The sequence below is a fragment of the Macaca fascicularis genome, chromosome 15 (genome assembly GCF_037993035.2).
Source record: "Macaca fascicularis isolate 582-1 chromosome 15, T2T-MFA8v1.1".
NCBI classification, from domain to species: Eukaryota; Metazoa; Chordata; class Mammalia; order Primates; family Cercopithecidae; genus Macaca; species Macaca fascicularis.
The window spans coordinates 53256044-53272022 of NC_088389.1; the positions used below are offsets into that span (position 1 = coordinate 53256044).

The window sequence follows — 15979 nt, forward strand, 5'->3', positions numbered from 1 at the left end:
GGGATGGGCGAGATCACTTCAAAGGTCTATAATCCCACGTCTATAATCCCAGCACTTTGGGAAGCCAAGGGAGGCAGATCACTAGAGGTCAGGAGTTCGAGACCACCGTGGCCAACATGGGAAAACCCGTCTCTACTTAAAATACAAAAATTAGCTAAGCATGGTGGCATGCGCCTATAGTCCCAGCTACTTGTGAGGCTGAAGTACAGGAGAGTCATTTGAACCTGGGAGGCAGAGGTTGCAGTGAGCCAAGATCTTGTTGCGGCACTCCAGCCTGGGTGACAGAGCGAGACTCCATCTCAAAAAAAAAAAAAAAAGGAATTTTTATAAAATCAGGAAATAATATTAGTGTTTTTGTTGAATTTTAACTTTAGAATCATAGAAAACTTCCTCTGGCATCATTATTAGGCAGCTCTTGTGCAATGGGTAGCACCAGACCCAGCTTGCATGGTTATTGATTTTTCAGAGATACTTTTCGAGCATATTCTCTGGCAGAAAGGGGAACTGCTTCCTCCCCTGTCTCATGTCTGCATACTAGCTTGTCTTTACAAGAAGCAGAAGTAGTGGAAATGTTTATTCTTGCAAATAACCTTTTTGCTTCACATGATCTAGAATTTTTAAAATTAGAAAAATGTGCTTACTGCTTGCCCTTCTGAAACTAGGAAAATATGCCTTATGTTTACCAATTGTGTGGTCAGGAGAGGGGCCAAAGGCATCAGGCTTTTGAAAGTAGTTGCATTTAGCATAATTTCCATTGCCCTCTTCCAATTTCATATCTGTCACATCTAATTAGTTTAAAATAAGGGGCATCCTAAGCATGGAGATGGTCCTTGAATGGTCCTTGGAGTTTCTGTGTTGTCAGTATTCTTTTTTTTGAGCACACAAGACATTTATTGAAAAATTCTTGGGATCAGTACTTGTGTAAGGAAAGGAAAGGGAACAAAGCATGATTGGGCAGAGGCAGAAGATAACATCAACAAAGGCCCTCTGTTGTTAGTATTCTTTTTTTTTTTTTTTTTTGAATTGGAGTCTTGCTCTGTTGCCCAGGCTGGAGTGCCGTGGCATGATCTCAGCTCACTGCAACCTCCACCTCCCGGGTTCAAGTGATTCTCCTGCCTCAGCCTCCTGAGTAGCTGGGATTACAGGCATGCGCCACCACACCTGGCTAATTTTTGTATTTTTAGTAGAGACGGGGTTTCTCCATGTTGGTTGGCCAGGCTGGTCTTGAACTCCTGACCTCAGGTGATCGTCCGCCTCGGCCTCCCAAAGTGCTGGGATTACAGGCGTAAGCCACTGCACCTGGCCTGTTGTCAGTATTCTTAAACACAGACGCTAACTGTAGGCTGACAGCCTAGCGGCAAGGACCAGTTAAAGAAACAAGTAGAACTGAAGTGTGCTTGAGTGTCTCTGGCAGTCAGCAAAAACTTAATGGGAATCATGGTAGGCCAAATGCTCTGCTGTATTTCAGAAGCTACATGGGTTTTGAGAGGCTTTTGGTCCATCGCTTACCTTAGGTGGTTTTATAAGCACAGCAGCCTGCACCAATTTAAACTAACAGGGCAGTTAGTAATGGTATAATAAAGAGTCTGCATTGTTCATTCATTCAACAAATACTGGCTATAATGTTTCAGCACTGTAGATGCAAAGTGAGCACGATAAATAGGCTCTTCTTCTTTCAAAGCTTGTGGTCCATTAGACCATGTATGAAGAAGAATTGTTGAGGCCCAGAAAGGCAGTTAAGTAAAATATGACCAAGAAGAGGCTCTCTAGTGGGTTTGGTATAAAGAAAATATAAGAATGACTTAGAATTGGCCTCTCAATGAGATGATACGAGGCCTGGCTTTCTGGCACTATGCTCTAGGGCAAGTAAAATGGAGAATTCCAAATTCTGAAATTGTTAGAACATAGTTCTGTGTCTTAGTTAAGTATCTATACTTACAGATAAACAGCATAAATGCTTTCTCCCCATATTTCAGCCCAATACTACTTAAAGACAACATAAATTGCAAAATAGTGAGGATGTTGTTCCTCTAATAAAAGTGGTTCCAGGAATTCAGACTCTGGATTCCTATTTGCCAAATCATGTGTCCCACTCTTAAGAAAATGAGTTGGACTCTGGATTTTTCTTTGCAAGAGGGACAAGAGTATGGGAGGTATTGAGTTAATGCAACCTGCAGGTTTTAAGTGTCCTGTCATTGTGCCTTGTGCTTTGACACATTCTGAGGTTCAGTAAAGAGACCTGATGCATTGGATTGTTGCAATGGTACCTGTTTTAAGATCTTCAAAGCTGTATCGATAAGAAGTTCTCCCAAAGACTTCAAGGACCCAGCTTCCGATCTTCATAATCCTGTTGTGCTTGTCTCTCTTTGCATGAAATGCTTCCAGGTATTTTTGCAAGGCTACCAGTTACATTTGACCAGTCTGTGCAACGGATCAAAATCAGAAGAGGTGATTCAACTTGGTGACCAAGAAGTTTCCGAGCTTTGTGGCCTACCAAGGGAGAAACTGGCTGCAGCAGGGCAAGTACTTCATTCCAACGTGGACATCCTGAAGCCAATCCTGGTGAGTAGACTTGCTCAGTGGAGAAACTTCAAACACTAATGCTTTTGGAATGTGAGGTTTTTCCTTGGACAACATGACTTTGTTTTGTAGAAAAGTATGGCTGGCTGGGAGTCTGTGATATAATTTAGTTCAGTGGTATTCCAAGTGTTCTTAGTGTTCTTTCAGACTTTTGGGCCATCTCCCAAAGGGTGAATGGGAGGAATAAGCTGGGTGTGGCTGAGTTTAAGCCAAAAGTTTTTTGTGCTTATTTCCATCAGAGAAGACCTGCATTTTCATGTTTTTACTATTATAATACTAAGCAAGAGTTCTTTTGAAAACAGGTTCTTCATATTTAAAAAAATAAAGTCTTGAAACCATTGATGGGAAGATGGATATCTATTTATGTTTAAAAACCCATCATAAAGATGACATGGTGGGGCTGTCAACAGTTGGAAGGCCCTGGAATTAGATGAGACCACACTAATTAGCTTAATTAGTAATAAAATTGCAAGGAAAAAATCCAACAAAGTTTTTTCAGCCTAGGAAGCAATAGTTCAGAGAAGCACTCTGTGAGAATACCCATTCATTCTTAACCAAAAAATGCAGGTGAGCCTGAGCAGTTTGGCGATCAGAGTGTTTTGTATAGTTCCAGAACAAATATGTCTCTAGGTGTTCTGAGAACTCTGGTGAAATTCCTCTCCTTACCCCAAACATCATAATTTAATATCCGGGATTCTGATTTTCCACTCACCAGCTAGATTCTCTTAAAACCAGAGGAAGATTCCTGGAGGAAGAATGTCTCTGGAAAGAGATGTTCCTTATTATAATAAAATGAAATTGTAATACTCTTGGATTGTGTATAGCACGAATTCTTTATAGAGAGTTGGTCTTCCCAGGGAATTAAGAATATTCAGTTTCTGGACCCTGTTGCCAGATCATACCCTAGAATGTGACCTTGGAAACATACCTCGGGATTCATACCCTTGATTGACAATCAAAAAGTTTTTGTATTGGCCAGGCGTAGTGGCTCATGCCTGTAATCCCAGTACTTTCAGAGTCTAAGGCGGGCAGATCACGTGAGGTCAGGAGTTCGAGACCAGCCTGGCCAACATGGTGAAACCCTGTCTCTACAAAAATACAAAAAATAGCCCGGCATGATGGCGGGTACCTGTAATTCCAGCTACTCGGGAGGCTGAGGCAGGAGAATTGCTTGAGCCTGGGAGGTGGAGGTTGCAGTGAGCTAAGATCCATCTCACTCTGTTGCCCAGGCTGGAGTGCAGTGGTGCCATCTCGACTCACTGCAACCTCCGCCTCAGGCTCAAGTGATTCTCATGCCTCAGCCTTTGAGTAGCTGGGACTACAGGCGCCTGCCACCACGCCAGCTATTTTTTGCATTTTTAGTAGAGATAGGGTTTCACTACATTGCCCAGCTGGTCTCGAACTCCTGAGCTCAAGTGATTTGCCCACCTCGGCCTCCCAAAGTGTTGGGATTAAAGGCATGAGTCACTGTGCCCGGTCCCATGTTATAATTTAAATTAAGGTATATTTCTCTATGGGGATCTTTGCAATCCTAAGGAACTGGCCTAAAAAGTTAGGGAAGCTGACTTGTGCAGACGTTTGCAGCCTGTTGGTCTTTTTTGTGCTGCGAGTCATAGAGGGTCAAAGGTTATTATGAATGGTAAAAAAATTCATTACGAAACCATTTTCTTGGACTGTTTTGGGCTGCTTCACTACACGACCGGAATGCTCACCCTTTCAGTTGGAATGATGGAAATTTTGGAAAAGATGGGTGTTGTTAGAAGACGTCATAATTTGTTCTGGTGCTGTGCCCATTCATTCCCTTTCATTTGTGTTTACTCTTTAAACACCTATTGTGTACACAACCCAGTAAAATCCCTCCACTCCCGTAATGCCTGAATTACACTCATAGTAGAATGACTGTTTAACCCTCATCATCTGACAGTTAACAGCTCACGTTTCAACCTGACAGTAGCTCTCTGGGAGGATTAGCAGCATGACAGAGTGCAGGGTAATGCACCTTCAGAACCATCAGCCACACTGCGTCCCATCTTGCTGTGTTGTGGTTGTGCCTTGTGGATCCATTGGTTTATGATCAAGTGTTGATTAAGGTGGCTGCTACCAGGTGATTTCTGCACATCGCTTGGGTTTGTGGAGCATCTCAGGTTCTGCTTCTACCCCTCTGCTGTTACCAAGAGACCTCTCTTCAAAATGGGGCTCTTGAGTTAGAATAGAATGAGTTATCAGGATTGTTTTGTGTAGAGATGATTTTTGAGGAAGCCTTTGGGATGAAATGACTTCCAAACATTTTGAAATGTGACTCTTACTGAATTAAGCATGGCCTTAATTGGAATGCAGGGACTGATACTTGATTTATATTAAGCAGCCTTTTTCTATTGCTGTTTGGTTGTAATTTCAACATGTGTGACGGTAGATGGATGTGACATGTGGTAACTTGCACATGGGCAGTTAACTGCGCCAAGAACAGCAGCAGTAGCAGCAAGCAGATGCAAGGCCCAACATGACAGGGAGAGAAACTCTTCCTTCAATATGTGCTTCTGAACCAAAAGTGGAATTTCATAAGAGACATATTTTGAAACATATCTACTTCTTTTGTGTGTGTCTGTGTGTGTTTCCCTGTTTCCAGCCAAGGGTATTGTGACTTTCTCCTGGGCCTCTTTCAGAATCTGGGTGCTCTGGAAAGCAGTGTTTTGGCAACATGGGGAAAGTGTGGCAGTGTGGGAGGGTCTGCTGGATCTGGGTTTGAGTATCGCATTCGAATATTTTACTAGCATTGACGTCGGATCAGTTATTTAGTCCCCGTAAGCCTCAGTTATCTCTTCTTCTACATTCACTTAATATATTTGACCCTTTGTTGTGATTATTGGTTATACATATGAAGAGCCTGGCATGGGGCCTGGCACACAATAGGTGCTCAATAAATAGAAGTTGATAATTTAATTGACGTGAGTAATAGAAATTATGTCCTTGAAAACAGTTGCTTCAAGATAGAAGTTTTCAGCCAGGCACAGTGGCTCATGTCTGTTGTAATCCCAGCACGTTGCAGGGGCTGAGATGGGTGGATCACTTGAGGCCAGGAGTTCAAGACCAGCCTGGTCAACATGGTGAAACCCCCTCTCTACTAAAAATACAAAAATTTGTCGGGCAGGCATGGTGGCACACACCTGTAATCCCAGCTACTCCAGAGGCTGAGGCACAAAAATCACTTGAACCCAGGAGGTGGAGATTGCAGTGAGCTGAGATCACTCCACTGCATTCCAGCCTGGGTGACAGAGTGAGACTGTCTCAAAAGAGATGGAAGTTTTCTTCTGTAGATTAGTGTTAGATCATACCAAGCAAAGTGGTCCTGGCGAATATTTCCATGAAAAACTGCATTCTGGCTCAGATATCATCAAGGCCTTTCACCCAAAGATTCTTATTTATGCCCTAGTCTGTACCTTGTGTGAAGATTAATACTGGATCTCAGAATGCTGTTGTGTTTTTAAAGTTCCCTGGGGTTAAGAGCAGTTTCCATTAGGTGTTCTCTGCTTTTTACTTAAAAATCTTACTCATGCATTGAGCAATATTTGTTGAGTTCTTATTATGTGTCAGGTATTTTCTGGGAGCTGGACTCAACTCAAAAGATACCCTTTTGATGAGAACAAAGGTAGGTGGATGTATGAAATATTATCTGTGGGATAAATGCGCTTAGTCATGAGGGAGACTTGTTACGGAGTGCTCATTGCATTTGTACTGTTGAGTTAACAACTTCTAGGAGGAGCTCAGGGCCACCTGGCAGGAGCTTCTATTGTCTTGCTGCTCAACAAGGTGTATTTGGCTATAGGGTGTGCTGGGCAGGTGAACTTTTCCTAACTTTCCCTTGGGTCCTTCCTAAAGCAGCATGTACCTTTCCCAGAGTGAGGACAGGGCCACTCTTCTGTCCCACAGAAACCTCCAATCTGTTTTGGACTGCAGGAAGGAGCCATAGTAGTGGACTAGCAAATTTTGGCCAGAGAGGTTGATTTACTTCTGTTGTCAGGGTCCTCACTGATTGTATTTTTAATTTTTTTTTTTATTGCTACTGTAACAAGTCACCAAATACTTAGCATTTTATAACCACATAAATTTATTATTTCACAAGGCCAGAAGTCTGGGTACAGCAGAGCGTACCTAGGTCTACTTCTTAGAGTCTCACAGGGCTGATATCAAGCTGTTTGTGGGGCTGTGTTTTTTAGGGGGGCTCTGAAGATGAATCTGCTTTGGAGCTTATCCAGGATATCAGCTGAATTCAGTCCCCTGCAGTTGTAGGACTGAAGTCCATTTCCTTGCTGGCTGTCAGCAGGGACTGGTTTTTGCTCCTAAAGGTTGCCGTCATTCCTTCTTACGCTTTTCGTGTGACCCCTCTCCCACAAGTGGGTTGAATGTCTCTCACACTTTAAATCTCTGACGCCTCCTGTCTCATCTGAACTGTCTCCAGTCATAGAAAGTTCTTTACTTTTAAGGGCTCAGGTGTTCAGTTTGGCCCCATTCACATAATCCGGGATAATCTCCTTATTTTGAGGTTCATAACTTTAATTACATCTACACAGTACATTTGCCATGAAATGTGCATATTCACAGACTCCAGAATTCGGGTGTGGACATCTTTGCGGGGGATATTCAGCCTGCTACAGCTTTCTTGCCTGGAAGGAATAGTTTAGCATGTATTTGAAGTGTTCCCTCAGTGCCTTTGGCTTTTATTGACCCCTCTGCAGCTGTCCACTTTCTCTTGCCCATATTCAGAAAGTGACTGTAAAGCATAATAAGCGTTACCTATTAGAGTTTTTAAGGTACAAACCACACAGAGGTGACTTTGGGAGCAGAACATCTCTGAACAAGGTATGAGACATTCATCGAAAAAATCCATCAAATGTTTATTGTATGTCGGCTTTATACCAGCCGTGTTCTAGGCACTGAAGTTCAACCACGAACAAGGCAGATGTGATGCACTTGGAGCTTTCATTCTAGTGGACACTGAGAACCAGGCTGAAGGCTGAGTCTGGGAATTCGAGGAATTCTTCGTAGGTCCTGGGTCTGCAGAGTGAGAACTGTCCTCTCGTTCCAGTTTCACTGATGACCTCTCGACCAGCTCCCTCAAGGCAGTCTTTGCCAACGTGGACACTGTGGGCTGTAGTGGGAGGAATGTTGGGTTGAATGAGCTAGATTTGGGCTCTATCCTTGACTCACCATTGCCTCAGTGATGTGAAAATGGTGTGTGCTCCTTAAGGTTGGAAGTCCGGGCATGCAGATTTATCTCCATCTCAGTAACGTGGGGGAAAAAAGGAAATTGTTTTCATGGAACCAGTGGTTCCACAGAAACTGTCCACGTGTTTTCCAGTGTGCCCAGCACATTCCCACCAAGGTGGATCTTGGTTCATGAGAGAAGGTGGTAAAGTGAGGGTGCCCTGAGGCTCCCAGAAGACAAGTAATGTCACAGCTGGGCTGTGTATAGATCGAAGAAGCAGATGGATAAGGAGTGAACAAAGTCATCCTTGTCTTGAGGGGTCTTTATTTAGCTTCCTCTTGACTGTTAGACAAGGACCCAGAATACAGATGGGGCTCGTTGCTACCTTCAGCCTCATGGCTTTCTAGGGCTAGATACTTCAACTTGTTACATGCAGTCCTTAAAGCGTCTGTGTGGGTTTTTGCAGGAGAGAACACCTGCTCTTCGTGTTCTCCTGTCTGGAACCCAGACATTGTCGGAAAGTATCAGATTTTGTTTGGCTTTGTGTGATTTTACTGCCCACCTGTTTACTTACTTTCTCCCAGCAAGCAGCCGCAATCCTCATTGGTTGGTCATTGGTGGAATGACACACTGTGTAGATTTACTCTTCAGACTCTGTGTTCACCTAATTCTTATGGGAAAAGAAGAGCGCTAGCTGGTAGATATAGCAATGTGTTAATATGACTGCTCAACTCCATTTATACAGACATTTTCACCGCAGTTATACTATTTCTTCATTGAAAATTGTTGCCATATCTAAGATACAGGTTTAATTTTTTCCTCTGAATTATGTGGTAGTAGATGTATTTATGTTTAGAAACAGCAAAAAATGAAGTGTTTGGATGCCTTAAACACATCTAATTTAAAAGTTAATATTTAGCTTGTTGAATTATTTATTAAAAGATTAGAATGTTCCTTAGAAAAGTAGTTTTATGATTTCCTATTTCAATAAAAAATATTAAAATGTTTCCCAGAGGAAATCTTTACTGTCATAGAAATCACCAGAAGGAGATAGCGATGACTTCTGGGTGGTGACAGTCTTTGATTTGTGGTTTACTTGTTTTCAGTTTGAACTTAAACATACTAATCCCAGCCTGAGTTGGATTTTGCATGTGGGCAAAGTGAAGTAGAGATTTGTGTCTACTTTATGAAGACATTTAAAGGACATTTGAAATGTTTCAGTGAACACATTGTAACATGCGTTCCCAGGAGGAAAACAAAATTGTGTATTGTGTTGAAAATATTATTCCAATGTATGTATACCCACTTCTCATTTTGTCAGAGAATTCCTGAAAAATTGGAATGTACATGAGATTTTTATAAATTGAAAATATTTTCAGTTGCATTTTAATTGCACAGATGTGTTTTCTACTTCTATTTGGCTGTGCCTCCTAATGCATTAGTAATATTATCTTCCAGTGTTCATTTTGTGCAGTGATAATGGATTAACAAACACATTCATTCACTTAGCAAACGTTTATTGAGCCCTAATCAGTGCCATGCTCTAGGCCAGGGAGGCAGTCATGTGCAAGGTCCAGTCCTCTCTTTTTCTGTCCTGGTTGGGGAATGGGTGGGACAGACCAGGAAAGGAGCAGCTGCTGTATGGAGCAGGAGACCCTCGGCTGGGTGCGATATAGGCCTTGATGGGGCCTCCTGCTGCGGTCTTTCCAGTCAGAAAAGAAGCATCCTCTAAATGGGGACCTAAAGAATGGATGTCAGCCAAGTAAAGAACAGGGAGTAGAATGTTCCTGGTAGAGGACATAGTATATGCATTGGTCCAGAGAGGAGAGGGAAGAGATGGTGGCATTTAGGGGAACTGTACCTAATCGAGATAGTTCAACATGGAGCAGATATAGCTGTGGGGAGTTTGATGAGAGAAGGAATGATGAAATATGATGCTGCGGAGGTGGGCAAAGATCGGCTGAGGCAGGTCTTTCTTCACAAGCCATGTGAGGATATAGGCCTCATTCTCAGAGCAAGGGGAGCCATTAAAGGCTCCACAGGCTGAGTGACTTGATGAGGTGAATACGAAACAGAGCATTTCTGTGAATGTTAATGGCCTTTGGAGCAGAACTCACATTACTCCATCTTTTGGAGTAACTCACATTACTCCATGACTCATGCACTTCTCTCTTCTTTTTCATTTTTCTTCTAGAAACACTTACTGGGTATCTAATTGTTAAGTGCCCAGAACTGTGCTACATACTGAGTTGAAATAAGACACCATCTCAAAGATTAAAGCCAAATTGACTTTGCCAGCTTATAGCTTTTAAACAATTTTTCAGTCCTTCTCGACTTAACTCATAAGCTAATGAGGATGGAAAGAATATAATGAAGCCATCTCTTAGACCTAGAAAGAATGGGGCACAACAGCCTTTGTCTTTCTGGGGCCAGAGTCGCCGAACGTCATGCTTTTAGGAAACGTTGTATGTTGTGACTAACACATTTTGCGGAAGTGGGTGGGAGCTTTCAAATAATAACAATAAGCATTTGTGCATTCTTCCTGTAATGACATTACAGTTAGGATCTAACTGTAATGAGTTATGATCTGAAAATATTGAGTCATACATGAACTCCTGTTAGCTTAACTCAGAAAATATAGTCCCTCACTAAAGGTTTTATTTTCCTTCATTTTCCCATTTCCTTTACTTCGTATAAGAAAGTCATTTGCCTCCTGGGTGCAGTGGAGACCTGTACGAGTCATATTTCATCCATAGCCAAGAGAATGTTTTTGGTTAGAAAAATAATAGTAGGAATTCCAAGCTGTGAATTGCTTACTGAAGCTCTTTGGAAATAGGATTTGGCAAGTAAGCATGAGCAGGAGACCACAGTTAATAGTAGGTGCAGACACATGATTCTCAGGCTGTATTTTGTGGTCTAGTTTCAAGGCATGAATTCTTTGCTGGGGTTAATTTTATTCAAGGAAGTTATCTGTCTGTTAGATCTGATATGTGCTCAGGCCAACATAGATTCTTTACCCTTCCTTTCTTCCTGCTGAACTATCCTTCCTCTTTTATCTTTTCATTGAATTAAAAAGAAAATTATGAAATAGTTTCAACATGAAAAAAGGTACAGAGAATAACATAAAGAACACTTCTGGCCAGGCGTGGTGGCTCATGCTTGCAGTCCCAGCACTTTGGGAGGCCGAGGCAGGCAGATCACTTGAGGTCAGGAGTTGGAGACCAGCCTGGCCAACATGATGAAACACTGCCTCTACCAAAAATACAAAAATTAGCCAGGCATGGTGCATGCACCTGTAATCCCAGCTACTTGAGAGACTGAGGCAGGAGAATTGCTTGAATCTGGGAGGGGGAGGTTGCAGTGAACTGAGATCACACCACTGCACTCTAGCCTGGGTGACAGAGTGAGACTCCATCTCAAAACAAACAAACAAAAACACTCCTGTACCGTCATCCATCATTTTGCCATGCTGACTCCAGGTTCTATTTAAGAAATAAAACATTACAGGTACAGCTGATGCCACCTCTGTTTCCCTAGCTCTTTCTTCAAAGATAACTCCTGTCTTGCAGTTGGATGTTTTAATCCTCTATATCATGTATACTTACATTCTATGAATAACACTATTTGGTACTGGCCTAAATGTGTTCACATTGTGTAAGTGTGCATAGTGGCCTGCCACTTCATTCGGAATTATGTTCTTGAGATTTATCAGTGTTGATACATGTGGAATCTGGTTAATTTTTGCCGTAATATTCTATTTTTATACTAAACTTTTAAAAATTCATGCTTCTAGTCTTTGGCTTATTTTTTCAGGTTATGGTATGTTTTGTTGCACAGAAAAGTAAAATTAAGTCATGAGCAAAATATCTGGGTAATCCAAGCTTTCAACTTGATGCTAAATTTGAATTGTGTGTATTTTGTGAACCCTGTGATGTCAATCCATGCCTGATTGTGTAACTCTAACCAATATTCTTTTGAAAATGGAAATTTGTATTGACTACAGATTGCCAATATTATTAGTGAATACTGAGCACTTAATCTCAAATAAAGAACTAATTTAAAAAGGATTCTAACAATGGCATTGACTGTTCCACCTTATTACTTATGGGTGGGTTGAGCCAACGTTTCTGTTAGAGACCAAAACCAAAAACAGTCAAGTCAAACAAGCAATCAAACCCAACATACAGACTACTGATAAGGAGGTCATATCATAAGATATGGCATTGAATTGGTGTCTGCTAATGTAAAGGTCTGATGCCCACAGCAAATTTAACAGGGACCTATGTTTACATCCATGGTCAACTACATTCCTGGGTTAAACAGTCAGGCTATAGGCCCTGCTGTGTGCCTGGAGTTTTGCTGAAGTGTGGGGCTTTTAAGACAAGAAGAATAAACTTGCTCCAGAGTTTGCTCCAGAGTTAAGAAATGTAAACTAAAAATCCTAAAGATGTTGGAAAAACTGTTGCCCTTGAAGATTTAAATTTATTCAGATGGAGAAGACATGTTGTAAAAACAACAGACCCATTCACTGATTTGTACCCTTCAGGAGACAGATGACTGGTAATGGTGGCAATGGGTGAATGTTGGGTTTGGGGTTTTTAGAAACATCTGCACTTGGTGACTACTGTATCTAATTGGTGTGATAAACCTGGCACCCCTTGTGTTTGGCACCATCTTGGATCCTACTTAGGGCCAGGTGAACTGAGTGGCCTCTTCACTACTTCAGAGTCTGAAGCAGATTATAGTATGTGGACCAGACACAGAATGTACCACCAAGCACATTGGCGCAAAGTGTACTGGGAAGGGAGACTTTGTGAACGTGGTGCTGGTTCTCAAACCTCAGCGCTCAAAAGTATCTCCTGAGGATTCCTGGATCACACTCTTAAACTTCTCATCCAGTAGGTCTCAGGTGGCTGAGAATCTGCATTTTTTTTTTTTTTTTTTTTCCTGAGACCGAGTCTCACTCTGATGCCCAGGCTGGAGTGTATTGGCGCCATCTTGGCTCACTGCAACCTCCACCTCCCAGGTTCAAGCAGTTTTCCTGCCTCAACCTGCCTAGTAGCTGGGATTACAAGCGCATGCCACCACGCCCAGCTAATTTTTATACTTCTAGTAAAGAGGGGGTTTCGCCATGTTGGCCAGGCTGGTCTTGAACTCCTGACCTCAGGTGATCCACCCACTTTGACTTCCCAAAGTGCTGGGATTAAAGGCGTGAGCCACCATACCCAGCCTGAATCTGCATATTTAACAAGCACCACAGGTGATTCTGATACAGTAGCTCCCCAAACCTCATGGTGTTAGTGAATCCCAGTCATTCACAACTCTGCCATGATTTTGGTCATAGTCAAGTGCAGCTGGTACCATTTTTAGTTAATATATTTTTAAAATAAAGTCACTTCTTTTGGATAATTAAATTTAATTACAAGGGAAGCTATACCACTGCTGTAAAAACATCACCTGCTTTAAAGAGAAGGTGCATAATGAATATACATTAAGATAAAAATGTGTATGTCTGTGTGTGTGCACATATAAGCATACACATATCTACCATAGGGAATGAGTTTTCCTTCAGGTTTTTCAACTTAAATGTCAACTTTGAGGTCAGTTAATATGTGTAAGATATATGTGTGTGTATATGTCTATACATATAAGCCTATACATAAATACATACATGAATACATATAGTATATCTATACACAACCTATTATGCATATCATGTATATTTCATCCACTTAGTATTATCTTTTATTTTGCAGTTTGGCAAATGCTCAGTAAAAGAAAAGGGTTAGAAGGGGAGAAAGACATTTTATCCCAAGCCTTCAGGAATTAGGATGAGGATGTCTTCACCTTGCGGTGAGGAGTAATTATACTATTAGAGACAGCACATTGGAGTGTGGCTGATGTGCTGTGTGATGGTAGTTGTAGTCTCTGCCTAGCAGAGGAAGGACATTTCAATAGAAGAAAAAGTTCAAGACCTTGCCGAGAAACAGAGAAAGGATTTTTGTCTTTTTAAGAACTTGAAAACCCTGTTTGCAGACAAAAGCCCTCCAGTTTTGGCAGTAAACTTTCATGCAAGGGAAGAAAAAGGCAGGGGATGACATTGTTGACAATTGTGAGCACTTACCATGCGCCAGGCACTGTGCGAGGGGCTTTGTACATATCCTCTAGTTTTAGTGCTCATAAAAACTCTGTGATATGTGCACAGCATTTTAAACTTTGCTGTATAGTTGAGAAAATGGAAGGATGGGGAATTTGAGTCATTTGCCCAGGGTTCTATAGCTACCCCAGGTTCCCATGACTGGAGAATTGGGGCACAGGGTGGCAGGGGAGAGTGAGTGACAAGAATCCTAAGAATCTTATCTCCATTCAGTCTTTATAAAAGAAGTGGATTAACTACCACATTTTGTTTTTACTTAAATTTACATTACGTCAGTCGGGCATTTCTTGTTTTGTCCTGGGTTTGTTTTGTTTTTGCTACACAATCTTGAACATCTGTCATCTTGTAGGCCTAATGTTAAACACAAAAACATTTTACCTCCTATAGCTTTCAATTAAGATCTCTCAGTTTGTGTTTGTAATAGTTTTTCAGGCAAGTTCTCCGTAGGTTCGGCTTCTAGTGTGTTAACCTTTAGTTATAAAGTGAACCCAAAGAGAGAAAGTAGAAACAAAACACCTCACCTGTTTTTTGCTCATGAATTGCTTTCTATGGAAGGAACAATCATGAACACCTCTGTGTGTCACAGAGGTCTACATGAGTCTGGCATTTTAGGGAGACCACGTGGGTCCCTTTGAGGACTGTGAATGTGGGAATACTGGGACTCTGGTGAAGAACCCGTTCCAGAAGAGATGAATCAGCTGGACAAGTTCTTTCATAGAACCTTTAGGCAGGTTTTCTCAGAAATGCACATTCAGGATTATGCTTGATCAGAATGATACTCAATCCCTTCTGCATTTGGAGTTCTCTTTAAAAGAAAACATCCCAGGCTGCTATTTCTCAAGAGATAGTGAGTCCTAACCACTTCTAGACATTTTCTTGTGTAGTCTACATTATAATTTCACAGCAGTCTCTGATACTACAAATGTCAAGATAGCCCAACCTTCTCTAAACTTCAGAGATGTCTGATATGATATTGAATAAAACAATGCTCATAGAAACATCAAGAAAGGTGGATTTTCCCTGGATACTTTTTTCCTACTTGACAAATAAGAATAATGAAACTGACTCATCTTTTTCTCTTTGGAAGCCTGAACGCTCAGAACCCAACTTGAGGCTCCTCAGCTATAGCAATTCTGACTTCATAGTCTGTAAATTATTGTTTTTTTTCTTTAGCTTATGCTTTCTGCCCTAATTTATCTTTTCCCTGTTCTAATGAATTATTGTCCTGTATCTGTTATGCAGTTAGGTGACATATAACAGCAATTAAATATATGAATTGGTACATACAAAGATTTGACTAAAACTCGGTGTAAAACTAAGTGTTTTACGTTAAATTTCCAGTGTTAGAAACAGTGCTGACTTGAACAGAGTGACAGAATTCCATCTTTCCCTGTTTTTGACAGCTTTAAACTTTATAGTTCCTTCCTTTCTTGTGAGCCATCATTAACTTGTTTCTCAAAGCCATTCCCGTATTACTCATCTTGTGGACTCAGACAGATTTGGGAATTTGCGGTCAGAATTGTATTGGACACATCCCCCCAGCCCACATGAGATCCTTTTTATCTATTACATATTAACTAATTTTAAGTACAATATTCCTGCTTCGTTTAAAACCATTAATCAAACAATGAGTTTGAAAATAAACACAATGCAAACTTACAGTTAGAAATAACTGTAGTGTCTTTAGTTTTGGTTAGGAGTTGGTTACTTGTTTGTTAAACTCAAGATTGTGAACAGTTTTAATTCACTTGTTTATTTCCAATAGAGATTTCAGGTTTACATTTGAACTCAAAAACAGTTTTCTTTCTCATTACAGAGAGGACTAAACTCTTCATCTCCCCTCCCAAGCAAGGAGCTGGCTGAAGCCACAAAAACATTGCTGCATAGTCTTGGGACTCTGGCCCAGGAGGTAAGTTGCGTCTTTCCAGTACCAGAAAGCGGACGGTTCGCTGTATCATTTTTTTCATTTCCTGAGTTTGGCAAGAGGTCCTTTGGATTTGAATATCACATGGGATGTAATATCAATTTTCAAAGTATAA

General features: G+C 41.3%; 1 protein-coding gene across 11 annotated transcripts in view; it reads left to right on the forward strand.

Annotated features, from left to right (window-relative positions):
- ABCA1 (ATP binding cassette subfamily A member 1) overlaps positions 1–15979 on the forward strand; it is a 148500-nt gene that overhangs the window by 67239 nt on the left and 65282 nt on the right. For all 11 annotated transcript variants that reach the window (XR_012424495.1, XR_012424496.1, XR_012424498.1 and 8 more), the window contains 2 exons: positions 2386–2562; positions 15757–15849. Coding sequence is in view for 7 of the 11 variants with exons in the window: in XM_005581143.5 (XP_005581200.3) it covers positions 2386–2562; positions 15757–15849 (270 nt within the window). In the remaining 4 variants the exon portion in view is untranslated. The remainder of the gene's footprint in view (positions 1–2385; positions 2563–15756; positions 15850–15979) is intronic.